This window comes from Meriones unguiculatus, chromosome 7 (genome assembly GCF_030254825.1).
Source record: "Meriones unguiculatus strain TT.TT164.6M chromosome 7, Bangor_MerUng_6.1, whole genome shotgun sequence".
Taxonomy (NCBI): Eukaryota; Metazoa; Chordata; class Mammalia; order Rodentia; family Muridae; genus Meriones; species Meriones unguiculatus.
The window spans coordinates 20,896,122-20,922,737 of NC_083355.1; the positions used below are offsets into that span (position 1 = coordinate 20,896,122).

Genomic DNA, 26,616 nt, shown 5'->3' on the forward strand with positions numbered 1-26,616 from the left:
CCAGGGGCGCAGTCATGCTGTTTCTCCGCGCCCTGGGCTGACCCATCCATCACCTGAGCTGATTAGAGGACCATTCTGGCTTCCTTCCTGGAGCCAGACAGTCGTTAGTTTCAGGGACCGGCTGGGGAGACCTACTGGAACTTAGGTGCAGAGCGGCGAGGCTTCGACTCTAGGGAAGCAGTGAATCAGGAGTCCTGATTTCTAGGACTTTGTGATTTCACATATTCTGCCCCACAAGTTCTCGGGGCACCTGTTAGACTGGGCGCTCCAGTTTTGGGCTTGGAAAATATGTTCTATCTCTCACAAGTAACAGAAAAGAGGAGGAGGCTGTTCCTTGCGTCCATTGTCTTAGTTTGAGGATGGGGGAGGGAGTAAGGGGTTGGGCAGGGATGGCCTCAGTCCCAGGTTATAATCTCAGATAAACGATCAGCTCCGCCCAGATCCGCGCTCAGGTGAGCCGGTTAGAGGACTGGACGCTTTGTAACTGGCATCCTCTTGGCCTCACTAGTTCACCCCTTCCTCCAATCTATATCCTACATCGCGCTGTCTGATTGTGTAGCGTGGTCGTGTAGTCTCGCCCTACGAATACTCTGTGGGGGAGGGTTCCAGGAGCGGAGAGGCACCACGTGTGAAAGGAAAGCCTACATTGCTTTCAAAAGCAGGTCTAACACACTGGGTTTGGAGTGGAGACTTGTAAGCTCCTGGGATAAAAACGTCAGTTGCTCCCATGGGAGAGAGGAAAGGGGACGCCAGGTCCTGAAAGAAGTGCTGCTGCTATTCAGGCCAAGAACCCCCTCCCTTAGCTACCCGCTGGCTAGCCGGCCCTGCCCCTGAAGCGATCAGGCCACAGCCCCCTGTCTCGTAGGTTCTCCTCCTAGAGCCGCCCGGCCCATCTCCCCATCCGAGGCCCCGCCCACAGCCCCGCCTCCGCCCCGCCGAATTCCGGGACTACAAGTCCCATCAGCCCCGGGTCACATCTGAGGGCGGGGCCACCGCAACAGCGAATGGGGAGGAGCCTGGAGCTCAGGCTAGGGAACGCGTGTGCCCAATCGCAGGGCCGCTCGGCCTGTGAGCTGATGGGGGCGGGGAGGAGCCCGCTTGGGCCGGGACAAAAGCCGGATCCCGGGCAGCTGCAGGCGGCTGGAGCGATCCTGGGAGTTCGGGTGATCTGGGGCTTGCGGACACAGAGCCGCTCTCAGGCTTTCTCGAAGAGGTGAGTGCCGCAGCTGTGCGCGCGGTCGCGACCCCCAGTCCCCGAGAAGCTTCCTGCTTCCCTGCCCCAACCCGGAACCACCTCCCGGCTCGCTGGCTGGGCGCTCCCGCGCGCTCCCTGCACCTGCTTGGAAGTTTTGTGCGGGTCTCAGCTTTACGGTAGCCTTCTCCCGGGCCGCTGGCCGCGTGTCTATCCTTCCCAACCCTTTTCTAGTTCCTTGGAGTTTGCACATGCTTGCGTCCGACCTTGCCTCTCTTCCCTCCTCCGGATCGCCTTTGCGCGCCTCCTGTCTCTCCTCAGCTCCACCCATGGCCAGCTCTTGAGTCTCCCCGGGCTTTTTTGGGACACTTACTGGGCCCCATTCGGGCTCCCCACCGGATGCCGGGCGGGTAGTAGAGATGGCGGTGGCTATTCGCCTTACACCGGTCGCTCACAAGCTGGACTCAAGGAGGCCCGTTTTATTAGTTCTGTGGTGAATGCATTAAGCTCTGTGTCGAAGTGGAGGGAGTGGGCCCTGGCCACGCGGGCTGTGCTGCTTCAGGGTGCCTGAGGCCTTGCCGCGAGAACTTGGCTGGATTGGCCATTCCTGCTAAGGAGCTCCCCACCGGTCCAGCCCCCAAACAACAGATGGTCGGACTGCCGAGGAGTCTGGACAAGGCAAGCTCCTGGGGTGTGTGTATCTGGTGGTGCGGGCACGCGCCCGTGTGTGTGTGTGTGTGTGTGTGTGTGTGTGTGCGCGCGCGCGCAAAGGATGCTATCCTCTTCCTCCTGTCAGGCCTGGCAGAGGTCCGGTCTCCAGACCATGCTGCTTTCTTCAGTCTTGGAGGTCTGCCATGTGGGGGTCCTCCTGGCAAGATTTTGGAAAGCGCTGAAGGACAGTCTGCCATCCTATCCTGTCTGTTTAACTTTGCTCAGTATCTCACCCTGTTTCTCGGGTTTCTTTAATGTCGAGAGAAGGTTTCTTTAATGTTCAGAGATAACTGCCTCGAAGGATCATTTCCACCTCTTAGAAAGCTGCTTAAACACTCGGGGCGGGGGTTGGTAAAGGGAGGCCTTGAAGACAGAGTAGCTGCTGTTTTTAATCTCCATTCACACACTGCCTGCAGCAGCAGGAAATACTCAAGAGAATTCTGTCCCTTTCCTTTGCTATAGGGATTGCTTGCTTGCTTATCGTTGCCCCCACCCCCAGCCCTTAATGTGAGAGTGTTTTGTCGACCCTAAGAAACATCCTCAGTAGCTCCTGTCTACCGCGGTGTCCCAGAGGAGCCTTTTTAGAGAACAGGCTTCATTCATTCATCCTTCCCTGTGGGTTGCTCCCAGGGCCTCTGTGAGTGAATTCAGTCCTGGGTCACTCACTGCAGAAAATAGCCCATTCAACTCAAAAGGTCCCTTGAGAGAGAGAGAGAGAGAGAATTTGTGTATGTGTGCGTTTACATATGTACATGTATGGACGGGAGTGTGTGTTCAGATACTTGGGCATGGTTCCCCCTGAAAAGTTTGCAAGCCATTGTTAAACAGGTAACAGTTTCTGGGGTCTCAGCTCTGCTGGGAAGCTATCCATCACCAGTTTGACAGCATAGTCAGCTGCTGAGAATGGCAGCTAAAGACTTGGCTGTGTGTGTTTATGTGTGTGTGTCCAGTCCCGGATTTGGATGTGCTTTCTCTCATTGTTACTAAGAACAAAAGTTTTCACACGTGTGAGTATGTGCGTACTTCCCTCAGGCTTTTCAGATTCTGAAAAGACTATGAGACCTCAAAGAGCCATTGCTCTGGAGAGCAATGAATCGATGGTTGGCGTTTTGATTGATCTCCATGGAGGCCTCCCTGGATGTATGAGCCACACTGGGGAGAAGCCAGGCCCTTCCTCCAGTTATTCTATGAGTTTTGTCTCAACCTTCCCAGCTAAGCCACGGTTCTCTGGTGGCATGTCTCGTTTTGGTAGACTGGCAGATCTTTCCTGTATCATCTCCCTGTTATTTTGTCTCCTGACCCCACCCATCTCCCTCATGGAGTCTCCTGGAGATGGACTCTTAGAGCCGAGAAGCAAGGAAGTTGTGATTTCCTTTGTTTCCTAAGGTTGTTCTTCTCCCCCTCAGCCTTCCCTTGGGTCTTGGGTCTGTTTAGGGAGGTATGAAATTCTGGGGACTATTGACACCCTTGGGTCAGTGTGAGACCTCTGAGTTGGCTGGGCCCAGGGGCTTCCTTTTTCTTGGAGTACGTGGTCCTGTTTGTTGAAGGGGTATGAATGGCTGAAAGTGGTCAATGCCGCCCCCTCCTCTTTCTGATTAATGTGCCCTGGGCTTCGCTCTGTTTGGGAGGGGGGGGTTGGGGTGTGCCCATTCGATTTCAGGACCAGTTTTTCTGGTCTTAGTCAAGAAGGTTGGGAAATGGAGCTGGAGTGGGTGGGGGTGGAGGACTCTGGGGCAGTGGGGCTGGTTGGGGCGTCTCCTTTGGAAACAAATCCGGACGGAGTCACAGGCCACCCCAGGAGAAGCCCCCTTCCAGCTACTTACTTTGGGCCAGGTCTCAAGCTGAGTGTGCCCTTTGTGGTGAGTTAGAGAGACAAGAGGGAGGCAGCCCAGTCAGGATTAGCACCTGAAGCCTCTCCAGCATGGCCTGCTAGTAGGAGAGTTCAGTGTGGTGGTGACACTTGCTTCCCTGGGCTAGGAGAGGAGACCAACCTTCCTGGATGTGTCAGCGGTGAGCTCCATAACTCACCCTTTTTATGTATACCTGACTTTCCTCTCCCCAGCAAATTGAACAGCTTCCATTCTGGCCCTCTGGGAGAGACAGGATCTAGGCAGGTTCTTGGTAATGCACGACCAGGTTCCCTTTCTCCATCTCTTCTCAGTGTCCTCCACAGGCTGCTTTAGGGGAGAGTGGGTGTGTCTGACAAGGTGGTGGGCAGGAAGGATAAGAGGATTCTCATCGTAGACTCTCCTACATCAAGGGGGTCAGTCTTGGGAGAGATGGATGGTCTTCCTGTTAGGCTATAGTGGCTATTTCCTCCAGAGACTCGGGTGTAAGAGTGCTAGGGCCCAAGTCCTCCTGGTGAGTCGGGCTTCATGGGCAAGTTCACTCCCTCCCTCTGAACATTGATTCCTCATTTAAGAAAGTGGATTATGAATCTTAGTGGAACTGATGTGCTCACCGAGATGAGTTATTTCTTACAGTGCTGGGACCAAACCCAGGGCCTGATGCATGCTGGACAAGCACTCTGCCACTGAGCTATGCTCCCAGCTCCTATGAGGAGTTTCTGTACACAAGTCACCCAAGATGGCTTCTGCCTTCCCAGTTCTGGCGCGGTTACGGAATGACTAGTGCAGGGTGGTCCCCAGGGAGGCCTCTGTTTTTCTTAGTGGGTTTTGCTCCAAGCTAACAGCTAAGTAGGATGACTCAGTGGGGTGGCCGGGATGATCTGTAGGTCATAGTTCCCTGCCCTGTGACTGCTGTGTACTTTGAGGTGGGAGTCTAGTGTCCTAGGAGAAAAGAGCTTTAAGGTACCTCTCCTTCCTCCCACTCCACCAGGGCCTGTAGTTTGTTGGGGGATAGGGGATTTATGTGAGTGAGTCAGGCTGAGAAGGGAATGAAACCTGGGGAGAAAACAAGGTCAGTTCGTGCAATTCCAGCAGGGTTCTTCACAGGTCAGAGGGCCTAAAGAGTAGTTCAGTGTCCAAACTCACCTCAGAGAACAGCATTCACATTTGGATCAAACCCTTGGAGTTCTTAGCTTCCCCTTTGATCTGCCTTTTGCTCAGGGCTGACCGTGGTTGTGGCTACTAGTTTGCCCGGAGGGAGTAGAGACAAGGTTAAGGTCAAGCCAAGAGTTCCAGAGGAGCTGCACTTGTTCTTCTGTTCTCCTTGTCTTTCTCCTCCTCTCCCTCCCTCCTCCCTTCTTCCCCTCCTTTCTCCTTCCCTCCTTTCTTCCTTCTTTACCTTCTTCCGATGCTCCCTCTCTTCCTTTCTGAAACAGGATCTCATATGGCCCAGGCTGGCCTTGACCTTGTGACTCTCCTCCTTCGACCTTCCAGGTGATGGGATTATAGGAATACACTACCATAAATGGCGCCTCCTTCATAATTTTCTATCATTCCTTCACCTCTGGGTCTAGATCTATACCTCTGATGATGAAGCTGCTCTGATGATATCTTCCGTTCTTTCCTGCCAGGATTGCCCTTTTTCTTTCTTTTGAGAAAAGCCAAGATCTACCTTAATTGTTTGGGTGCATCAAGAGGAGATCCAACTTGCTGTGGAAGATAAGTGCCTCGACCTTCCTGCCCCAACTGACCAGTTCCTCTTCCCCTCACAGGTAAACCAGGTCCCTCTGCAGCCATGTCAGCCAAGGCAATTTCAGAGCAGACGGGCAAAGAACTCCTTTACAAGTACATCTGTACCACCTCAGCCATCCAGAACCGGTTCAAGTATGCCCGGGTTACTCCTGACACAGACTGGGCTCGTCTGCTGCAGGACCACCCCTGGCTACTCAGCCAGGTGAGCTCTGCCCGCACCCTAGGCCCTTCCTTCCAGCCCAGGCTCTGAGGAGGAGAAAGCATTTGGAGGTGTCCCAAGGAGTTACATGATTGCACATTAGGCTGTGTGTCTGCAGCTGGCCGAGCAGGGTCTCGAGTTTGCTGTGAGCCCATCATATGTGCTCGGAACCAGACAGACTGGTATCCAAATCACACCTCTCCCTTTATGAACCGTGTGGCCTAGGGCAAGCCATTTCTCTTCTCTTGAGTTAGGTTCCCCATCTGTCAAATAAGGATAACACTTTATGAGCTGTAAGGATTAGCAAGAACATCCAGGAAGCATTTTGTGTGCTGTCTAGCAGTAGATAGGTGCTCAGTTTAAAAAGAAAAAAAAAAAAAGCTTATACCGCCCTTCCCCAAAATGGAGCATCTCAGGACGATTATGAAGTGGGACCTTGAGACTAGAGAGATGGCTTGACCGTTAAGGTTTGGTTTTCAGCTTCCATGTGGCAGCTCACAGCCATCTGTAACTCCAGTTCCAGGTGCTCTGATGTCCTCTTCTGCATTCATGCAGGCAAGGCACTTGTGCACATAAAAATAAATAAAGAAGTAGGACCTCATAGTTCATGGAAATGGCCGATGGCTCACTGCGGAGACCACCAGCCTGGAGTAGAAGCTCTTAAGATCACCTCATAGCATATTTGGGATGGCTTTGGGAAGCCCTTAGACTTCTTTGGCAGACCCAGACAAAGCCTTATAATGTTTTTCTCCCCCCTTTCAGACGCAGCTGGGAAGGTAGTCAATATTTTGGTACTGGAGTCAGGGACTGATTGCTTGGCCTGTTGTGGTTAGGATTTAAACAGGGATGGGGTTGGTCAGATTATCTCCAAAGGGCCTTTGTCACCCCAAGGCTCTATCCTCAGTCTTGGAATACAAGGACTGGTCCGTATTTTGAATGTGGTTGGATGAAATAGCTAATACTCCACATGGGGAAGGTAAGAGATCACTTATTCAGCAGATGTTTACTGAGCGTCTTCTCTGTCAGGCTTATCCTGCCTGTTTCCTGGAGTAGGTGAGGAACGCTCCAGGACAGGAAAGTGGCCCTGATGGACAACTGTGAGTTAGATTTGGAAGCAGGGTGATCGAAAGCCACGCGACTTCACTTCCGGTACCACCTTTTCCTTCCTCACTCTAAGCTCCAACCCTTTTCATTCCAGAGCTTGGTAGTCAAGCCAGACCAGTTGATCAAACGTCGAGGAAAGCTTGGCCTAGTTGGGGTCAACCTCACTCTGGATGGAGTCAAATCCTGGCTGAAACCTCGACTGGGACATGAGGCCACCGTGAGTCTTGGTGTAGGGGGTCAGGGTAGTAACTAACAACATGGTGACCTCCAGATCAACCAAACTATGGCTCTCCCTAACCAGTCACATAGCAACGGAGAAGGATGGGGTGTGGGACTACCCTGGCTGCAGCCCAGCTTCCTCATTGGTCCACCCGATACTGTTTCAGATAAGGTGTACTACAGTTGTAACCCCGGAACAATTAGGCAGTGAGAAGCTGACCATCAACCAACATGGAGAGGAGACTTGCTCTCCAGTTTCCAAATAAAGTTGTGGGAGTCTGGGATGACGTGCTTACCAAGAGGGTGGATTAAAACAAGATGAAAAAGGGAGCTGCAGAACCATTAGGCAAGGTGGGGAGCCATGGATGGAGGCAGTTATTAATGCTGAAGACTAACTTCAGTTCTCCCAGCCCAGCGATAACTCTCAGCTATGAAGATGAGAGCTAGGATGAGAAGTGGCTAAGCAATGCTCGGTGGTAAAACTGTTTCTTTTTCTCACTCTCCAAGAGAGATGGAGAAGGGGGTGAGGGGAGTGGTTCCGAGGCTTGGCTTAGCCTGGGAAGGATGTGTGCCTATCTACTTGGCACAGAATTCTGCAGATACTGGTCCCTGTCTGGGTTAGGCATGGGTCAGAGATGAGCTGCCCTTTTCTCTGGCTGCTCTGGGAGGTGGTATTGCAGATGCCGTCCTCCATCTTGGGCTCCCTCAGAGCATCTCGTTCCATTTGTTTCCTAGTCTCTTGTGGGTAAGATGGATCTTTGAAGCTGTGAGTCGAGGGATAAGGAAATCTCACCTTTGGGTTCCCGGACTCCTGGGGAGAGTACGGTGGGGGCTGGGTGCTGAACAGTATCCCCAGGGAGCACATGATGCTCCCCTCCTAGTGAGCTGATGGGAGGGAGATGTCACGGACATCTGAGCTGGCAGCAGTGTCAGACCTGGCTGGAGCGGCTCATTACCTCTGATGGATCACTGTCTGGTCCCTGACTCAGCAATGACGCACAGGCAGGGCAGGCGGGGGGCTTGGGATGAGGGCTGTCTCAAATCTGCTGCTGCCAGGGACCCACTCAAGCTGATTAGCTCTGTAGGCCTGTTGTTTTCAGCCAGGAAATACAAGAGGGAATATTTTACCTAATCAACCTCTGGCTGTTCTCTCTCCTGCCCCTCAGGCCTGGACTCATGTCCTCAGGCTGGGTCACTGTGTGTACCTCAGGGCAAATAAAGTAGTGTGCCTTCCCACCTGCCTGCTCTACTGCCTGGGCCAGTGAGGTTGATCAGTGGGCAGGCGCTTGCTACCAGACCTGATGGCCCATTTTTGATCCTTGGGGTGTACACGGGAGAGAACCCTCAGAGTTACCCTCTGATTCCACACATTGTGATGTGCACCCATTCCTGCCCCCTTTCCCAAACCTAAGTAAAAGTAAAGATATGAGGAGGAAGTCTCCTGAGAACTTAAGTTCATCTGTGACCCACTGTCCTGACTTCTGGAGAAATCTCTTTGCCAGGTGTGGTGATAGTGCTTGGGTCCTGCCTTCGTGAAGAATATGCCATGCTCACATCTAAGCTGCATCTCCCTCAATTTCTCCTTAGGTCGGCAAGGCCAAAGGCTTCCTCAAGAACTTTCTGATTGAACCCTTTGTCCCCCATAGTCAGGTATGTAAGGCAGTGATGAGCTAGATCCTTCTTCCTCCTTCAGCTTTGTAATCGCTCTCCTAACGTGATGAAAGGGGAGGGTAAGGTCCCAAGGGGGAAAGCACGGGGACCAGGATCTCCAAAGACTGGTCAAAGGGCTGGAGAAAATTATGAGCAATACATCTTCATTTGCAGCAAAACGGACCTAGAGCAGGTAACAGAGGGGACCTCCTATTATTGGGATAAAAAGGACTTGAAGGCAGGACCCTTCCCCCGGATGAGACCATGTGACTCAGCTAAGGAGGTTGAGGCCTTGGCCTTTCTTGTCCCCTAGCAGAAGGTGGCAAACAGAGCTCTCCAGCGTGAATACTTTGTATTAGTGTTTAGAAATGAGACCACAGGGGGTGCTTCCACTCCTGGCTGAGACCTTCTGACCCACCCTGCCAGTTGAGCACCCTTACCAGGTTTGTGCTGTCTTTACTTGCAAGACGGAGGAGTTCTATGTATGCATCTATGCCACCCGGGAAGGAGACTACGTCCTGTTCCACCATGAAGGGGGTGTGGATGTGGGCGATGTGGACGCCAAAGCCCAGAAGCTTCTTGTGGGTGTAGATGAAAAGCTGAATGCTGAGGACATCAAGAGACACCTGCTGGTCCATGCCCCTGAAGACAAGAAAGAGTTGAGTTCTGAGAGGGATGCTGTGGGCACGACTGGGGACAAGAAGTCCAATATGACACAGGAGACCAATGCACTGGGTTCTGGGTACAGGAGAGAGAATGTAGAGTGGGCCTCCACAGCTTTGTCCTGGGGAAGGGAGCCACATGTGCAGGGAGGGTGCTGGCTTGCAATCTGTCTGCAATATGCCATCCTCATCCCTCACCTTCTTGCCCCTGTCTGTCTGGCACCTCCTCCAGCTCTTGAGCTTGACAGCTTCTTTCCGCCTCAGTGTTTGAAGAGTGACATCCAGGGAGCAGGGGGTGGGGGAAAGGGTCAGGAGTGGAGAGGTAGGGCTGGCTGTCAGTGACAGTGAGATTGCTGTAGGAAAGGGGGTAGGAAGGGGAGCCAGGGTGCCCCGTCCTTCCTGCGCTGCTATGTTAACTGGCTCTCTTTCTCTCTCCCTTCTAGAGTCCTGGCCAGCTTCATCTCTGGCCTGTTCAATTTCTACGAGGATCTGTACTTCACCTACTTGGAGATCAACCCCCTTGGTAACAAGCTTTGTTTGCTGGGGTGGGATGGAGATGGGCCCCCATGTCTACAGTAACCCTGGCCTTGGTGTCCAGAGAGGCTGAGCTCTCGTGACAGAGGCAGTAAAAAACTTCTGTGGGTACCCAAGGTGTTTCCCATAAGGAGTGGTCTCCAGTGTCACCCCTTGTTTCCGAGCTCCCAGACTATAATTTATTCATATCTTAACGAACTCCAGCTTCTTTCTTTGGCCTTAATTTGTCCTGGCATTGGTTGTCTATTTATTGCATTGTTGTTCCTGCCTGCAGGTTAGGCTCCCAGGCTCTGCTCTGATCCTGCGGGTACCTGGAGGCCTCACTAGGCCCCCCTCTCAGGGAGTTGGTCAATCATTTACTAACCCTAACACCAAGAAGAGCTAGCTGTAGGCTCTCAAGCTGTGAAGGAGGCAGATGGCCTGGTAGATTTTGGCTAGGCTTTTTAGGGCAAAGTCCAAGAAGAGGGGAATTACCAAATTCCAGTTGAGAATGCAGCCCCTCTAATGGGCCAGATGGCTGTATGCTAACTTAATTAGCTAAATGGCCTGAGGAGAAATATGGATGCTTAGTGAGGCATTGCAGATGAATGTGCTGGCCTGGGGCCCAGAGCGCTCTGGGGTACCTTGCACCAAACACTGACTTTCCTAGCTAGGCCACAGAAGCCCAGATACACCTAGGGCTTCTGAGAGCAGTGGTGCAGGAGTGTGTGTGGTACTAGTGGTGATACCGGGGTTTGAACCTAAGACCTACACCAGCAGGGGTTTTTGTTGTTTTGGGTGTTGTTGTTTTGAGATAGGGTCTAGTTTAGTCCACACCAGCCTCAAACTCACTCACCATATAGCGGAGGATGACCTTGAATTTCTGGTCCTCCTCTGCCTGCGCTCCCATACCCACTTCAATAGTTTTATTACTTAAATTAATTTTAAATGTTTGGACATTTTTATTTGTGTATATGTCTGTGTGTCTGTGTATGCCGTATGTACCTGTAGTGGCCAGAAAAGTGAGTCTGATGGTTGGAGTTGCAAGCCGTTGTGAGCTGCCCCTATGCACGGGTTCTGGGACTTGAATTCATATCCTCTGGAAGAGCAGCAAGCTCTCGTAACTGCCGAGCCATCTGTCAGCCCCTATTTAGTGTGTGTATATTTTGTACATTTGCTTATTTGCCGTGTGGGTGCATGTGTGTATGCACACATGCAAATGTGCACACCTGTGCATTTGGAGGGTGAGAGCAGGACCTATTTGAGTCTGTTCTCCACTCCTACTGTATGGCTTGGAGGCAAGTACTTTTACACACTGCTCTGTCTCACCAGCCAGCAAGTACCTGTGCACACTGATCCATCTCACCAGCCCCTCATTTATTTTTTAATATATTATTTGGTATAAAGGATTGAAACTAGGGTCTTTCCCACGTACTGTCACCTCCAGAAAACAGAGGCGGTTTTTGTTTTGTTTGTTTTTGTCTTTTTTTAAGGGCAGGGCTATGAGTAGGCCAGTGCTTGAGTATTTAAAGCAGGGAGTATGGCATTTTATGAAGATGTCCAAAACTTGCTTTGGCAACAAACAGAAGGTCAGTGGGTGGGGAATGTTTTGAGAGGATTTTTTTTCTTTGTGCTGTGTCAAACTGTGTCTCCAAAAGGTCTATATTCTGATTTATGGTTATTAGGTATGCATGAGCATGCTTGGGGGTACACCTGGAGGGTGGTTTGGATGGTTGCCTCACCTTAGAGTTGGCATCTGACACTACTTTAACTTTTCTCCTAGTGGTGACCAAAGATGGCGTCTACATCCTTGACTTGGCAGCCAAGGTGGACGCCACTGCTGACTACATCTGCAAAGTCAAGTGGGGGGATATAGAGTTCCCTCCCCCCTTTGGGCGTGAGGCATATCCAGAGGTGAGGCAGGTTTGAGGAAGAGATGGAGGGTGATGGGGCCTAGGCGACAGTGTGACCAATCCTAGATCATCATTTGGTCCCCATCCTGGCTCTGGATTTGGCAGGAAAAGAAAGATGGAGAGCCATTTAATTTTCTTAAAATCCCAGCGAGGTTGGGGGTCGGGATGGAAATCAGCCAAGTCTCTGAATCCTAGCCAGAAACCCTTTTAGACATCGCTCTCAGTCAGCCTCCCTGGGCTCCTGACTTGATTTGTTGCTTCTTGATCATTCCAAGTAGCTCTCCTCGACCCTGACAGGAAGGCTCTTTTCTTGGCCACTGGCTGAGAATTTTAATTGCTGCTTCCCACTCCATCCTCTGAGAGGTCCTCCCAGCAGGATCAGGCCTTCTGTGAAATCATCTAGCCAGGCTGGAGGAAGGAAGAGGGCTGGGGAATGGACAAGGATGTGGGAGCTGGTGTGGACAGTGCAGTGGATGCAGCGGGACGTAGTGGGATCTGGATTTGGGCAGAGGACCAAGGACTTGAAGTCAGGGAATGGACTTGAGTAATTTGTTTCCAGGGTGTGGGTGGTTTTGGCACTTTAAAGATTTATAATATTTTGTCCTGGGCCCAGGGCCTTACACAGTTCCCTATCCCCCACCCCACTATAGTGATTGAATAATCTTTTAATGTACCTTCAGATAGAGATCTGTGGTCTTGGGATTAGGGAGGGTTGCTTAAAAGGCCACCTGTGGTTCTCTGGTCCCCAGGAAGCCTACATTGCCGACCTGGATGCCAAAAGTGGGGCGAGCTTGAAGCTGACCTTGCTGAACCCCAAGGGGCGGATCTGGACCATGGTTGCTGGGGGTGGCGCCTCCGTTGTGTACAGGTGACAAGAAGGAGGGATGCAGATGGTTGCCAGCTATGTTCACCCACTTAGTGCCCATGCATGGCTTGCCTGGAGTCCCTAGTTTCTCACCTGTGTGTGGTTAGGAGCTTGCAGGACAGATGAAAGCAGTGACGTCCTTGAGAGCTTCAAATGGCTGTAGGACCACCTGCCCTGAACAGGGTGTCTGCTGCACACTTACTTACTTACAAGTAATCTCATTTTATGCTTGCTTTTATAACCGATGATGGGTGCTTCATAGACAGTTAACAAATACAAACATACACTAAAAAGTACAAGCTACTCAGGAGGTTGGAGAACACCTTACTCTGTCCTCCTTGTGTGTTTTAATGCCTAGATAAACATTTGCACTTTTTCAGTTTCTAGAAATACTGGGACAATGTTTTATGCCCGTTCGAACAACTAGCAGTTCTTTTCTCTGAAACTATGAGAGATGTGTGATCTGGCACAGCCCTCCTACTCCCGTGGCTATCGCAGTTTGCTCCCTGGGGACTCTTGCAACATACTCATTCTTGTATCTTTGGGCCGGGTCAGGCAGCTGCTCATTGTCCATTTTACCCACGCTGTCTGCCCAGGACCTTGGTGCCTTGAGGCTGGCAGAGTGCTCTGCCTGGGAGAGTCTCATGGCATTGACCTTCAAGTGAGGTTTGTGTGGGGGTTGAAGGTTATAGGTCTGCAAGGCCAGTTCTTCAAGCCTACTTCCGTGAGTGTGGGAATGACGGGAAACTGTACAGCATTGACTCTTCTGCCCCGAGCAAGCACTGAGTTCTGTGTCTCTCTGGCAGTGATACGATCTGTGACCTCGGCGGTGTCAATGAACTGGCGAATTACGGGGAGTACTCGGGTGCCCCCAGCGAGCAACAGACCTATGACTATGCCAAGACCATCCTCTCACTTATGACTCGAGAGAAGCACCCCGATGGTGAGGCACGGGCGAGAATGCGTGGGGTGTCCGCACACCTGACGGGCACAGCGTATGGAACAGATTTGTGCAAGAAATCACTGAGGCCATGGTCCTTTATAACGTGGGACTAGGCATTTAATTTCACAGTTCGTTTCTCGCAGTGCTGTTGGACACTGCCGTCAGTCAGAGAGGCTCACGTCAGGCAAGGAGAGCACGTGAAGTTCACCTGTGTGAACAGGGAGCGGGAGAAGGAGTGAAGGCTGCAGCATGCTTTTGCTGTGACAGCTCGCCGGCTTTGCGACTCCCAGGGTTGATGGTTATTCATACCTAGTTCCTCTTGAGAGAGAGAGAGAGAGGGAAAAAGCGAGGGCACCACCAGTGGTATCGAGGGTGTTTGTGGAAATCATCCCGCTCACTCCGTGTGCTCCTTCCAGTTGGAGCATCTTTGCTCAGAGGAGCCAGAATGCCCTCAGTTTAGATTCTGGGGCCAGGCTCAAGTCTTTTTTTTTTTTTTTTTTTTTTAATTTTTTTCCAAGACAGGATTTCTCTGTGTAGCCTTGGCTGTCCTGGACTCTTTTTATAGACCAGGATGGCTTCCAACTCTCAGAGATCCAGCCTCTGCCTCCCAGAGTGCTGGAAGTACAGGCGTGGGCCACTGTGCCCGGTTTAGGCTCAAGTCTTTTATGTCTCTGATTTTGACTTTGTTTTTATTCCCAATCCAGGCAAGATCCTCATCATTGGAGGCAGCATTGCCAACTTCACCAATGTGGCTGCCACCTTCAAGGTAACCAGCCGTGAGCAGTGGCAGCTGCAGTTTCTGGGGGAAATGGGCTTGGGGATAGCAGAATTTGAGCCCAGGCCAAGTCCTTTGCATTGCCTTAGCCTGGGTAAGGGCTTTTGATAAGGGTCTGCCTGTCTCTCTTTTTTGGTGTTGGAGCTTGAACCCTGTCCTAGGGTCCTAGTGAAGGAAGCAGAAGACAGGAGATCTAGATCTGAAGCTGTGTGTCTCTGCAGTTAGCACTGGCTAGAACATAGCTCTCCCCTCTGCCGCAGAGGGAGAAGTTGAAGGCTTGCTCTCTCACCTCATCTCAGCAGCTGTGCGTCTCAGTCACCAGGCCCTGCTCCAAAACATGGGGATGAGAACAGCTTCTGGTGACCTCATCCAGCCAGAGTCCTCTGAGTCTGTGTCCCCATTAATGACCATGAGGCAGGACCTTGGGAACATGCTTTTTTAAAACTAAAACAAAAACAAACAAACAAACAAAAAAACACAGGCTGGAGGTTAAGAGCACTGGCTACTCTTCCAGAGGACCCTGGTTCAGTTCCCAGTACCCACACCGCAGCTCACAACTGTCTGTAATTCCAGTTCCAGAGGATCTGACACCCTCACACAGATATACATGTAGGCAAAACGTCAGTGCACATAAAAATAAATAAATCTTTCAAAACAAAACAACAACAAAACTGTGACTTGTAGTCCACAGGATGACAGAGCTAACATGTCTAGATGTTACCTCTTCAGACTAGCCTCTCAGGGGGCTGTTTATTAATCATGTTTATTATTCATCGTGCCGTGCTCAATGAGGCTTTTCAGAGAGATGCCACACGTGACATCCCATCTATGCCTTGAGAATAATAGCGTCCACCTTGAAAGTCCGAGCTTTCAAGAAGTGAAGGGTCATGGTTCATCAGGGCTGCCTGCAACAGGGTCTCCCTAATTGGGCCTGATTAGCTGAAGAGGTGTACATCAGTCGCTTTAACTTGGGTGTTCTATAGTACGGATCGCATCCTTGCCGAGGGATACCAAGCAGGAATTTGACATGCTTCTGGTGATAGAAACTAGACTCTTAAGTCCATGGTCAGCATTTAGTTTGGAGAAGCGCAGCCTCTCATTTTCTAGACTGGTTGGACATCATCATAAGAGCTGTTCCCTAAATCACTTAGGCGGCTTCTGACATTAGGAAGACCATATCTTCATAACTGAGAAGCCTTGTGTAGGACCCCAACCTAGACATCTCCCATGCATGAAGCCCTCCATACACCTCCCAACTGTAGTAAGAGGTGAGAGTGACTGCAGCCGGAGCAAGAGAGGCCTGTAGGCACCGCTGTTGGCAACCAGTGTACCAGAGTCTTGAGGTTCTTGGCTACTCCATGGTCACACATTGGGCCTGAAATTGTGAGATTCACTCACAGGGTCTGCTGTGCGGCGTGAGAAGCCGCCCTTGTCAAGTAAACCTGCACTTTTGTTTATTGTGGTTGTAATTTGATTTGCGGCTGCCTTGCTTTAATCACATGTCTCTGTTGTCCTTTGGCTTTCTCTAGGGCATTGTGAGAGCAATTCGAGATTACCAGGGTCCCCTGAAGGAGCATGAGGTCACGATCTTTGTCCGAAGAGGTGGCCCCAACTATCAGGAGGGATTACGAGTGATGGGAGAAGTTGGTAAGATGGGGAATGTTTTTCTTTCTTTTGTTTCCCTTTTTTTTTTTTTTTGTAAGATTATTTAATTTTAGGTGTATGTGTGTTTTGCCTGCATGTATATATGTGTACTAAATACCAGTGCCTGTTGCCCACAGATACCAAAGGAGGGCATAAGGAGCCTCTGGAACTGGTGTTAAAGATGGTTGTGAGCCACCGTGTGGGTATTAAGAATTAAGCCTGGATCCTCTGCAGGAGGAACAAGTGCTCTTAATGCTGAGCCACTTCTCCAGCGTCCAGCAGGGGTGGCGAGCCTCCTTGGTGGTTTGTCTTTTTGACAGTCCTGGGAAAGGGTCTTTGGACTCTTCCATGCTCTACCACCCCCTGGTGGAGTGTCTTTAAATCGAGAATGACTGAGCTCTCCATTTAACAAATACAGAATGCCTGCTCTGCACCTAGTAGTGTGCTGGGTACCAGGGTTTTAGCTTGACTGTAATGTCAGCTCATGCTAAACACCATGAAGTAATTAAATGGACAGGTGACTAGAGAAGGCCTAGAGCAGAGAAGAGCAGTTTAGGGATGACCTTCAGAGGAGAGGGCAGACTCCAGGGCTCTACGGTGGGCCTGTGTCTGGTTGGACTATGACTCTGTCTCAGACCAGAAGGGAGGGCTGTAGACTGAGGTCAAGGGGGAGGAGGTGAGGGTGTCCAGGCCCTGGACAGACATGGCTGTGACCCTGAGTTGGCAGTCTGTACAGTGTTTAAGCAAAGGAGCAGCACACTTCCACTTAGGTGTGAGAGGTAATTGGCTCCTCCGTAAAGAGAAGGAGGAAGGGCGGCCAGAGTAGAAGCGGGCAATCTAGGAGATTATGAAGGCATTTTAAAAAGCAGTTCTCTTCCTGCGGAGTTCCAGAAAGTGACAAAGAGAAGACATTTTTGTCAACGAGCTTGATGTCTGATTCGAAAAGGCAAGACCTTTCCATCCTCCCATTTTCCCAAATTCAGTATCCATGGCAAACAACCCCACCGCCACCAGTCACCTATAGTACCAAGCGCTGGTTTCCATCTGTTCATCTACACTGAAGAAAATGCCAGCTGTGGTGGCTCACGCCTTCAATCCCAGCACTCGGGAGGCAGAGGCAGGCAGATCTCTCAGTTAAGGATAGTCTAGTCTACATAGCAAGTTCCAGTCCCACAGAGCCACATCGTGAGACTCTATCTCAAAAAACAAAACCGTGAAGGAGATGCAGGAGGCAAGGTTATGTGGGCCAAGGAAGGTGTGTCTTAGCAGGTGGCACTTAGGTTGAGCTCAGGGATGGGGAGTAGCCAGGTCTCTGTGGAAAGAGAAGAGCAGTGCCTCAGGGGAGCCACCTGAAGGTATTTAGAAACAGAGAGGCCAGGCCTGGTGCTGGGCACAGGTTCCAGTGGAGGAGTGTGGCAAGCTGAGTTCCAGGTAATGAAAGGTGCTTACAGGCTTCTGGCACCTGGCTGCCAATGGCACTGCTGCTTCCTCTCCTTGTCAACAGGTGACCTTCCGAACGACTTGTTTGATGGTGAAACTTTTGGCAGCTGGTCTGTCTTGGATGATTAGCATTGCCCTCAATGCCAGGCATTGAGCAAGACTGTCAAGGGGCCTCTGCAGTACCCTGTGGACTGGGTGCTTAACTCCAGATCATGAATCTTGGGCCTTTTCCTTCTCTCACAGGGAAGACCACTGGAATCCCCATCCATGTCTTTGGCACAGAAACTCACATGACGGCCATTGTGGGCATGGCCCTGGGCCACCGACCCATCCCCAACCAGCCACCCACAGCAGCTCACACTGCCAACTTCCTCCTAAATGCCAGTGGGAGCACATCGGTAGGTGCTAGCTTCCTCCCACCTTAAAGAAAGGAGCCATCTTGCCACCCAGGACACAGGGTTCTTCTTCTTTCATTTAGGGAGTGGAGAGAATATTGGGAAGTTGGTATATGGTTATGCTCAGTCAGTGCAGAGTAATGGAAAGACTGAAGGTTTCAAAATTAAACCTGAGTTAAATCCTTACTGTCCTTGCAGAGAATAGGACTTTAACAGGTGCCTTAGCCACTCAAAGCCCCCATTTGTTCAACTGTAGCAAGGGACAAAATAAATCCCTGTGTTGGCATTGATCCAGATGTGTGCACACCTGTACCGAGCCAGGAGGATTGCGGTGGGTCCTGTGCTAGCCTGAGCTCTGCATAGTAGACTGTACTTGTTACGTCACTTCTTGGGGGCCTTCAGGATCAGTGGCTCTTACCCTCAGCCACTACCTGTGACTCTTAACTCTGTTCTCTCCTCACATTACTCAGACTCCGGCACCCAGCAGGACAGCATCTTTTTCTGAGTCCAGAGCTGATGAAGTGGCACCTGCCAAGAAAGCCAAACCAGCCATGCCCCAAGGTAAATGCCAGATGTTGAGCACAGTGCACGGGAAGGCCTGTGGTGTCCTCCTTGCCTCTCTGTTTGGAGCCTGCCTGGAGGAGGCAGTGGGGAAGCAGTTTGAGCTTGGCTGTGGGAGTGGGCCTCGGCATGAGGTGGAAGTGGGTGGATCTCTTCAGGATGAAGTGACTTGAGTCTTCCCTGTGGCTTCTCCTGGAGCTGACGATCCACATCGCTTGGATCATCTCACTCCCTTCTGTCTTCTACTCCTCATCCTGGGGCTGTGAACTGATCTGGGTGGCTGTGGAGGAGACAGGAGGTTTTCAGCAGAACCAAGAGGAAGAATGTTTGCCCAGGCTCCTAAATGAAAGACAGGAGCTGGGAGTGGAGACAGCAAAGCTAGCTCCTAAACAGTTGTCCGTCTTCCCCCACCAGCTGGGGATCTTAGTACACTTCTCTCTGTGTGCCCTTATCTACTAGCCCTTGCACACATCACCTAGTTCATCTCCATCCCAGTGCATTGACCTGCCAGTACTCACTACAGTAGATGGATGAGTGGCACTGGCTTCCCCTGGCTGATGGAGCCTTGCGGCCTCTTTGTCATGTAGTCAGGCTGAATTACATCTTAGAAATAATGACATTAGCTGTGAGGCTCAAGATCAGAAGTCACTGTCCAGTAGTCCCCATGGTGTCAGCTTTGTCCACAGTGGAGAATAGTGGGTCCGGCCCTCTGTACTGTGCTGCGCGGGGACAGAGGGGTTGGCATTAAGAGGATGTGACCTAGCCAGCCCATAGGCCCAGTTGGAGGTACGTCACCCAGGGATCCTGGAGGAGGCCTCAGTGCACTTGCCTAGCGTTCCTCTACTTGCCCTGTCCCTGCACCCCCGTTCTTTGTCTTGTCTGCTTCTGTTCTGCCCACTGGTGCTTTGGCCTCATTCTTTGGTTTTCTTCCTGCTGTCCACTCTGACACAGACAGTGATAGCACTGGCAGGCTCGTCTGTGGAACTGCCCCATTTCTCCCCTCTCCCACCAAAGCTTCCCACCAGCAGTTCACTCAGTTGCCTTGGTCGTTTTCTTTAACAGATTCAGTCCCAAGTCCAAGATCCCTGCAAGGTAGGATGCCCCCACCGTCCCCCTACTCTCCGTGTGGCTTTGTTAGTGGGTTCCGGTTTCTGTGTGCTTTGTTTCTACTCTGCCTGGTGGGTTGCAGTGTTGTGTAGTACATTTTCTGTCCCCCACCTTGGTGTGGCCTGCGCCCCCCCCCAGTCCTAGTCTTGCTCTTTGTCCCTTCCCTCTCCTGCTTAGTCCTTACTTGCCCGAGCATAGCACTCTCCACTGTGTGGTTGTCTCTTGCTCCTGACCTTGGAGGGAGGTGGAGACAGGGAGCCAGAGGCAGCCACAGCTCTGGAGACTCAGGGGTGCCGGGAGGGAGGGTCCTGGGAAAGAGGGCAACATCCAGCTGAAATGGGAGTAGCAGAGAGCAGTTGATGCCTCTGACTGCCGGCTGCTGTAGGGAACCACAGTTCAACCCTGATTCTCATCTGCCTCGATATCCTGCCTCCACCTCAGTACTGCCAGCTGCACCCCACAGCTCCTGATTTCAGAGCAGTGTAGATCTCTCCCAGGTTTTGGTAGAAGAGCAGAGTAAAGATGGAAAGAGAGAAACTAGGACGGTCAGGTGGTGTTTGTCTCTAACACAGGTTGTTTTAAGGACCTGAAGGGATCTGGGTTTTGGTGTCAGAGGTCACAGTTGACAGTGACATTTTCAGTGGGTACACCCACTCATGTGCACACATGTGCCCATTGACCAAGTTGATTACTTAGTCACCAGCATCAGGACTTTCTTGTGACTTTTTTTTTCAATACTTAGAATCAAACTCAGCCTCCTTGCATGCTGAGCAAACACCACACCACAGAGTTCTGTGGGGCCTCTCATGTAACTGACAGTCATAGCTGTGAGGGCAAGAGAGTATTCACTGATGACTCCGAGCCCCGGGGAAGGTAGGGATATCTAAACAAAGACAATAGCCCTCTACCTATCAGCTTTTATTTTTTTTTTTCTTAAAGACTTAACTTTTAATTTTAATTACATGTACTTGTGGGGGGTCGGTTCCGGGCCGGTGGGGATGTGAGTGCAGGTGCCTTTGGAGACCAAAAGAGGGTATTGGATCCCTTGGAGCTGAAGATGCAGGCAGTTGTGGCTAAGTCACCTAACACGGGTGATGGGAACTGAAGTCGAGTCCCCTGAAAGAGCAGAACTGGCTCTTAACTAGTGAGCCATCTCTCCAGCCTTCTACCAGTGCTTAGCAGATAATGAACTGCTTTCGTTAGCTGCCTGCAGTGAGATCCATTGTAACCTAGAAGGCAAGGCCAGTGGACCATTAGAGCAGGGAGAGACTTAGTCTCTAGGGAGCTCTTCTCGAGGGGAAGTGGGCTGTAGGAAGGCACCTTTATTTGGCCACTTAGCTGAAGAAGTAGGAGGACAGGAAAGTGGGTCAGGGAGGAGACCAGGTCATGGAGAGTGTTCTCCACTCTTAATAGGGCCATCAAGGTTGGGAAGTGGGGGAGCTTCCTGCTAGTGGTGCCAATGGCCCCCATGATTTGGTTTTCCTGTGCTTAAGGAGGTGAGCACTCGCTCTACCCTGAAAGCAGGAGGCATGGGTGGCCATGTGGGGACTTGGGCTTTGTCCTTGTCTCTGAAGACAGGCTTATGTGTGGCATAGCTCTGGGGCTCAATGTGGGCTCCCCTGGGAATGGCAGAGCCTCACTGCTTCATGGCCTTCTTTACCACACCATCAAGTTTTCCTCAAGTCATGTAATCCTGCCTCTCCTAGATTCCCAGGACCACCGTCCTTGTGGATATCTGCTTCAGTTTCCTGAGGCTAGAAAGTGCGTGACTGGATTATGTGGCTGTTCTCACTCTAAGGTTTCATGTCTTATAGGATCCCTAGGTTCGGGCTGACAGTAAATCCAGGTATTCACAAATCAAGATCCTTCTGACCTGAGAGGCTTACTTCTGGCCTGCACGGGGATTTAATCAGACCTTGATCTTGGTTAGCCAAGCTTGCAGTAGTACAGCAGGTTAATACCAGAAGCCTCTGGGTGTGACGCATTGCTTCCGCGTCGGAACACAGAACATCTCCCAGTGGCTGCTTTTCTCCGCCAGGACAGTCAGGGAGTCAAAGAGCAAGGGAGCAAGGGTCCTTTCCCTTAAGGCTAGTGACTGCATTTCTGTAGCTATGATTGTGTCATCATATCTCTCTCCCCTATTTTGAGACAGAGTCTCACTCTGCAGACCACCTCTGCCTCTCAGGTGCTAGGATTAAAAATGTGAACCACCATGCCCAGCCTGCTTGCTTCTTCTTCTTTTTTTTTTTTTTTCCAGACAGTTTTTCTGTGTAGCTCTGGCTCTTCTGGACTTGCTTTGTAGATCAGGCTAGCCTTGAACTCAAAGAGATCCTCTGCCTCCTGAGTGCTGTTATTTAAAGGCGTGTGCCACCTTGCCTGGTACCTGCTTCTTTAAAGTCTCTCCTGCTGTTAGAAAGCTTGTCTCAAGAGAATTGTGAGCAGCAAAGAGCCCCTTTGGAGATGAGGATGGGAATGGCAGAGAGGGGCTGGGGGAAGTGGCCTTGTCCTGGCTGACCATTGCTCCTGCTTTGAGTCAGAGCCCTTTCTGTAACCTCAGTCAGAGATAAGGCTGTCCTGGTCTCAGCCCTGGCTGCCCCAAATCCGCACAGGACTCTCACTGACCTGGCAATTTATGTACATTCAAATACTGACTGTTGGTGGGTTTCCCTCTAGATTTCTAGGCTGGTTAACACCTTTGGGAGGGAAAGGTGACCCCAGGCTATATAGTGAGTTCCAGGACACCTGGGGTATATAAAAACTGAAAGGAAAGAAAGAAAGAAGAGCTGGTGATATGCTGTGTACCTACAACACCAACTTGGGAGGTAGAGGCAAGTCCAAGATCATCTTCATTTACATAGTAAATTCAAGGCCAGCTCGGGTTACGTGAGATTCTGCTTAAAAAACAGCACTTGGGCTGGAGATACAGTTCAGAGGTTAACAGCACTTGCAGGTCTTGCAGAGGACACAGGTTGATTCCCAGCACTGACAGGGTGGCTCACATTTGCTTGTAACTGATTCTAGAGGACCTGATTCCCTTTGCTCTTCTCCACAGGCATCGCACACATGGTGCACTTACATGTAGTCAAAACACCCTACACATTAAAAATAAATTTCAAAAAATTGCTGACTGTGGGGACATATGCCTTTATTTCCAGCACCTGGGAGGCAGAGGCAGCCGGGTATCTGTGACTTTGCAGTCAGCCTGATGTGTACAGAGCTACACAGCGAGGCTCTGTCTCAAAAAGACAAATTGGACTGGAGAGATGGCTCAGCATAAGAGCAGTAGCTGCTTTTCCAGAGGACCTGGGTGTAATTCCCAGAGCCCACATGGTGGCTTACAGTTAGCTGGAACTCCATTTTCAGGGGGTTCATCAGTCTCTCTGGCTTCAGTGGGCACTAGACATACAGATATACCTAGAGACAAAACACCTTTACAGTAAGATATAAATAAAATAAATGAAAAATTTAAAACACAAAAGAATGAAAAATATTAAATGAAAAACGTTGCAGACCACATGTATATAGTCTGAGTCTGTAGCTCACCTAGGACATTCAGCATGCATGTAAGAACTCTGGGGCATTTTCAGCTCTGGGGGCCTTTGTCTGTGTGGGGAGTCCTGTTCTGTTTACCTTGGGGCTATCCTCTAGCCAGGCAGGTCTCACTAGATATTTTTTTCGCTCGCTGTCTCTGCTGCTTCCTTCTAGAAAAACTGAGGCAAATTTCTCAGCGTTTATTATTTTTAACATTCATTTGCTGTTTTGAAGAGCTCCCGAACTGGACTTGCAGCATGGGGATTCGGGCAGGTAGCCCCTGTGGGTCTTCCTAAGGTGCGTATTCTGGGTGCACTCGCTGTGTCTTTGCCCACTAGGAAAGAGTGCCACCCTCTTCAGCCGCCATACCAAGGCTATCGTGTGGGGCATGCAGACTCGGGCTGTGCAGGGCATGCTGGACTTTGACTACGTGTGCTCCCGAGATGAGCCCTCTGTGGCTGCCATGGTCTACCCCTTCACGTGAGTCACGCCATGCAGGGTGCCTGGAAATGGCTAAGTGGGAGTCTCACCTTTAGATGAAGCATGGGCTCCTATGTTTGCAGTGAAGGGGTCACCCCATCCTAGAGACTAGGACAACTCATGTTCCTGGGCCCCTTTTCCTTCAGCTGGGAACTCTTTGAGAACACAAACCTTGATTCTCTTGGGGAGGTTCCTCCGCTCAGTTTCCCTTCCCCAGACCTGATGCATTGAGGGTGTCCTTCCTCTGCTTTCTTGCAGTGGGGATCACAAGCAGAAGTTTTACTGGGGACACAAGGAAATCCTGATCCCTGTCTTCAAGAACATGGCTGATGCCATGAAAAAGCATCCGGAAGTAGATGTGCTGATCAATTTTGCATCTCTGAGATCTGCCTATGACAGCACCATGGAGACCATGAACTATGCACAGGTAGGTGCATAGGTGGATCAAGAATGTCTTGCTGGAGAATCAAGGAGCTTTTGAATGGATTTCATGGTCTGGCCACCGGGGAAGGGGGACTTGGAAATTGGGAGAGCCTGGGGTTTGGATGAAAGTGCTTAGAGACTTGTACTGCTCAGAAGTGGCCTGAATGCAGGGCGAGCAGGCTGCTCTTCTGTATTACCAGGGATCGCTTCCAGCCACTTTCCTCCCAGACTGGCTTGAACAGCAGGCTCAAAAGCACTCTCTTGGGCTGAGAATAGTTCAGTGGTAGGCACTTGCCTAGGGACTATGAAGTCCTGGGTTCTATCCCTAGCACCATTCCCAAAAAGCACTTTCTTATAGGGTATTATAAGGACAGATATAAATGAATAAAAAACAAGTGTATACTTCCATATCTCTTTTCTCAGAAACATGGTTGCCAGGCTTCTGTATACTGTCTCAACACTTATTTCTGTACCAGTAGATAGGTTGGCAACATCATTTTTGTTTGTCACAGTGTCTTAACTTGTGTGTTAACACTTGCATGTATTCCTAAGCATCACCCTAACACAGATTTTTAGAAGCTGAACTGCCATATCAGAATGTCCAGTTGGGAACTTCTAAGACACCCCGGCTTCCAGAGCTTCCAGGGTCTAAACTCCCAATGGTAGGAGTTCTTTTTGCCATGTTTTGAGACAGAGTCTATCTGTCCCAGTCTGGCCTGGAACTCACAGAGATGCACCTGCCTCTGCTTTCCAAGTACTGGGATTAAAGGCCTGCTACCAGCCTCAGTTTCTACTTGCCAACACCAAACAATTTTTTAGTCAATTAGTATTCTATTTAATCTGCTTATCTTCGGTTATTAACTAAAACGTAACTTTTAGCGACACTGGCTGTTTGTGTCCTAGGATCTCTTCATCTTTCCCTTTTTTCTGTTGCAGTATTTGCCTTCTGTTAGTGATGTGTAAAAGCCCCTTATAGACCAGTGCTTTTTGTTTATTTTTTTAATTGTCTGGTCCAAGTTATTTTAGTTTATGAGTAGAGAACATAAAATTGTTCACTGTTTAGATGAACTGTTTTTTTCAGGCTACAGCAGACTTTGGCCAAAATAACCCAGGGCAAAATTGTAGCTCCCACCCGTTTTCACAAATAAAGTTTTAGTAAAATGCAGCCAGTGCTTTCATTAATATATTGTGCGTGGATACTTATACACTAGAAACCTGCCACTTAGACTCACAAAGTCTAAACTACGATCTTGGCCCTTTATAGACTGGTCCAGAGCCAGAGACATGATTCCTAGGTCTTCAATTCCTCTGCGCAAGTATGGAGCAACTTTTCTGTTGTACACTGGCTACAGCCTGTAGGGACTGAGACTCATTCATCGGGGGTTTAGGACAAAAGGCAGGTAGGGATCAGCTGAGTCTGAGCCTTTACGTGTGAGAATGTAGCTGCGGACTAGCAGCAAGTAGGGAGCATTTGTCTCTGCTCACACACTGAATCTTTGTGGCATTGTCAAAGGAGGTTTCTTACAATGCCCACTGCTGTGCCTTTTTTATTTTTAATGGTTACTGTGTGTGTGTGCGCGCGTGTGCACGCGCACAATGCATGTAGAGCTCAGAGGACAACTTTCAGAAGTCAGTTCTGTCCTACCACATTCGTCCTTGTTATCAAATTCAGCTCATCAAGCTTGGGAAGTATGAAGTGCTCAGGACAGGACCTGAGGCCTGTGGGAAGGAGAAGATGCATTCTGTTCACCTTACTTTGTTCTTAAAAACTGGATGGGAACACTGTGTTTAGGAGGGGGGCCCTTGGACTTAGGCCTCCATTGTCTGTCAGAGGTGAAGTTCACAGAGGAGACCTTGTTAATCTTCCAGATTCGGACCATAGCCATCATAGCAGAAGGCATCCCTGAGGCCCTTACAAGGAAGCTCATCAAGAGGGCTGACCAGAAAGGAGTGACCATCATTGGGCCAGCCACGGTGAGTTCACCCCAGTCTTCCTATGGCTGAGGAAGCATACATTGTTGTTTGCTTATTTTGTTTCTTTGTTTTTGTTAGTTTGTTTTGTTTTTCTTTCTTTTTTTTTGAGACAGGGTTCTCACATTGGTTCAGACTGGTCTGGAATTTACGGTAATTTTCCTGCCTCAGCCTCTTCCTGAGACATGGGATTACAGGCACAATCTGCTATGCCTGACAGGAATCCTACTCCTGTTGTTGATCATTTTGATTTACACGTCATCCGCAGTTGTATGGTTCCCTGTACTTGTGTGAGATTCAGGACCCACAAAAGAAAGAAAACATGCACTATTTGTTTTTCTGACCCCGTTCACTTAGTATGGGTATTTCCAATTGTATTCATCCTGCTACATGGGACAGAATTCTAGTCTTTATGGCTGAAAAAGTTTCTAGTATGTGCACACACCACATTTTCCTTGTCCGTCCCTGTGCTGATGGACACCCAGGTTGGTTCCCTAAGTGAGCTACTGTGAACAGTGCTGCAGTAAACACGATGCACAAGTCCCTTTGAGGTGTGTTGACTTAGAAGCTGTAGAGTAGATGCCCAAGTAGTATGACTGGCTCATATGGCAGTTCTTTTTTTTTTTTTTTTTTTTTTTTTTTGAGGAAACTACACAGATTTCCATAGTGGCTAGACTAGTTTACATTCCCAGTGGTGACGGCATACAAGGGTTTCGTTT

At 50.2% G+C, this 26,616-nt stretch overlaps 1 protein-coding gene across 5 annotated transcripts in view; it reads left to right on the top strand.

The window, feature by feature from the left end:
* The first annotated feature begins 1,007 nt into the window (after positions 1–1,007).
* The window catches only part of Acly (ATP citrate lyase), a 43,142-nt gene continuing 17,533 nt past the window's right edge, over positions 1,008–26,616 (top strand). The window contains exons 1-17 of one of the 5 annotated variants that reach the window (XM_060386713.1): positions 1,008–1,213; positions 5,523–5,704; positions 6,900–7,022; positions 8,612–8,674; positions 9,142–9,332; positions 9,780–9,859; positions 11,633–11,763; positions 12,512–12,630; positions 13,434–13,570; positions 14,275–14,336; positions 15,875–15,992; positions 17,673–17,827; positions 18,295–18,385; positions 19,448–19,477; positions 23,362–23,503; positions 23,762–23,930; positions 25,796–25,900. In XM_060386713.1, the coding sequence (XP_060242696.1) occupies positions 5,546–5,704; positions 6,900–7,022; positions 8,612–8,674; positions 9,142–9,332; positions 9,780–9,859; positions 11,633–11,763; positions 12,512–12,630; positions 13,434–13,570; positions 14,275–14,336; positions 15,875–15,992; positions 17,673–17,827; positions 18,295–18,385; positions 19,448–19,477; positions 23,362–23,503; positions 23,762–23,930; positions 25,796–25,900 (1,875 nt within the window). In that variant the 5' untranslated portion in view covers positions 1,008–1,213; positions 5,523–5,545. Of the gene's footprint in view, positions 1,214–1,329; positions 1,871–5,518; positions 5,705–6,899; positions 7,023–8,611; positions 8,675–9,141; positions 9,333–9,779; positions 9,860–11,632; positions 11,764–12,511; positions 12,631–13,433; positions 13,571–14,274; positions 14,337–15,874; positions 15,993–17,672; positions 17,828–18,294; positions 18,386–19,447; positions 19,478–23,361; positions 23,504–23,761; positions 23,931–25,795; positions 25,901–26,616 lie in introns of those variants that run through there. The other 4 variants (XM_060386716.1, XM_060386714.1, XM_060386715.1 and 1 more) reach the window with 4 other exon arrangements.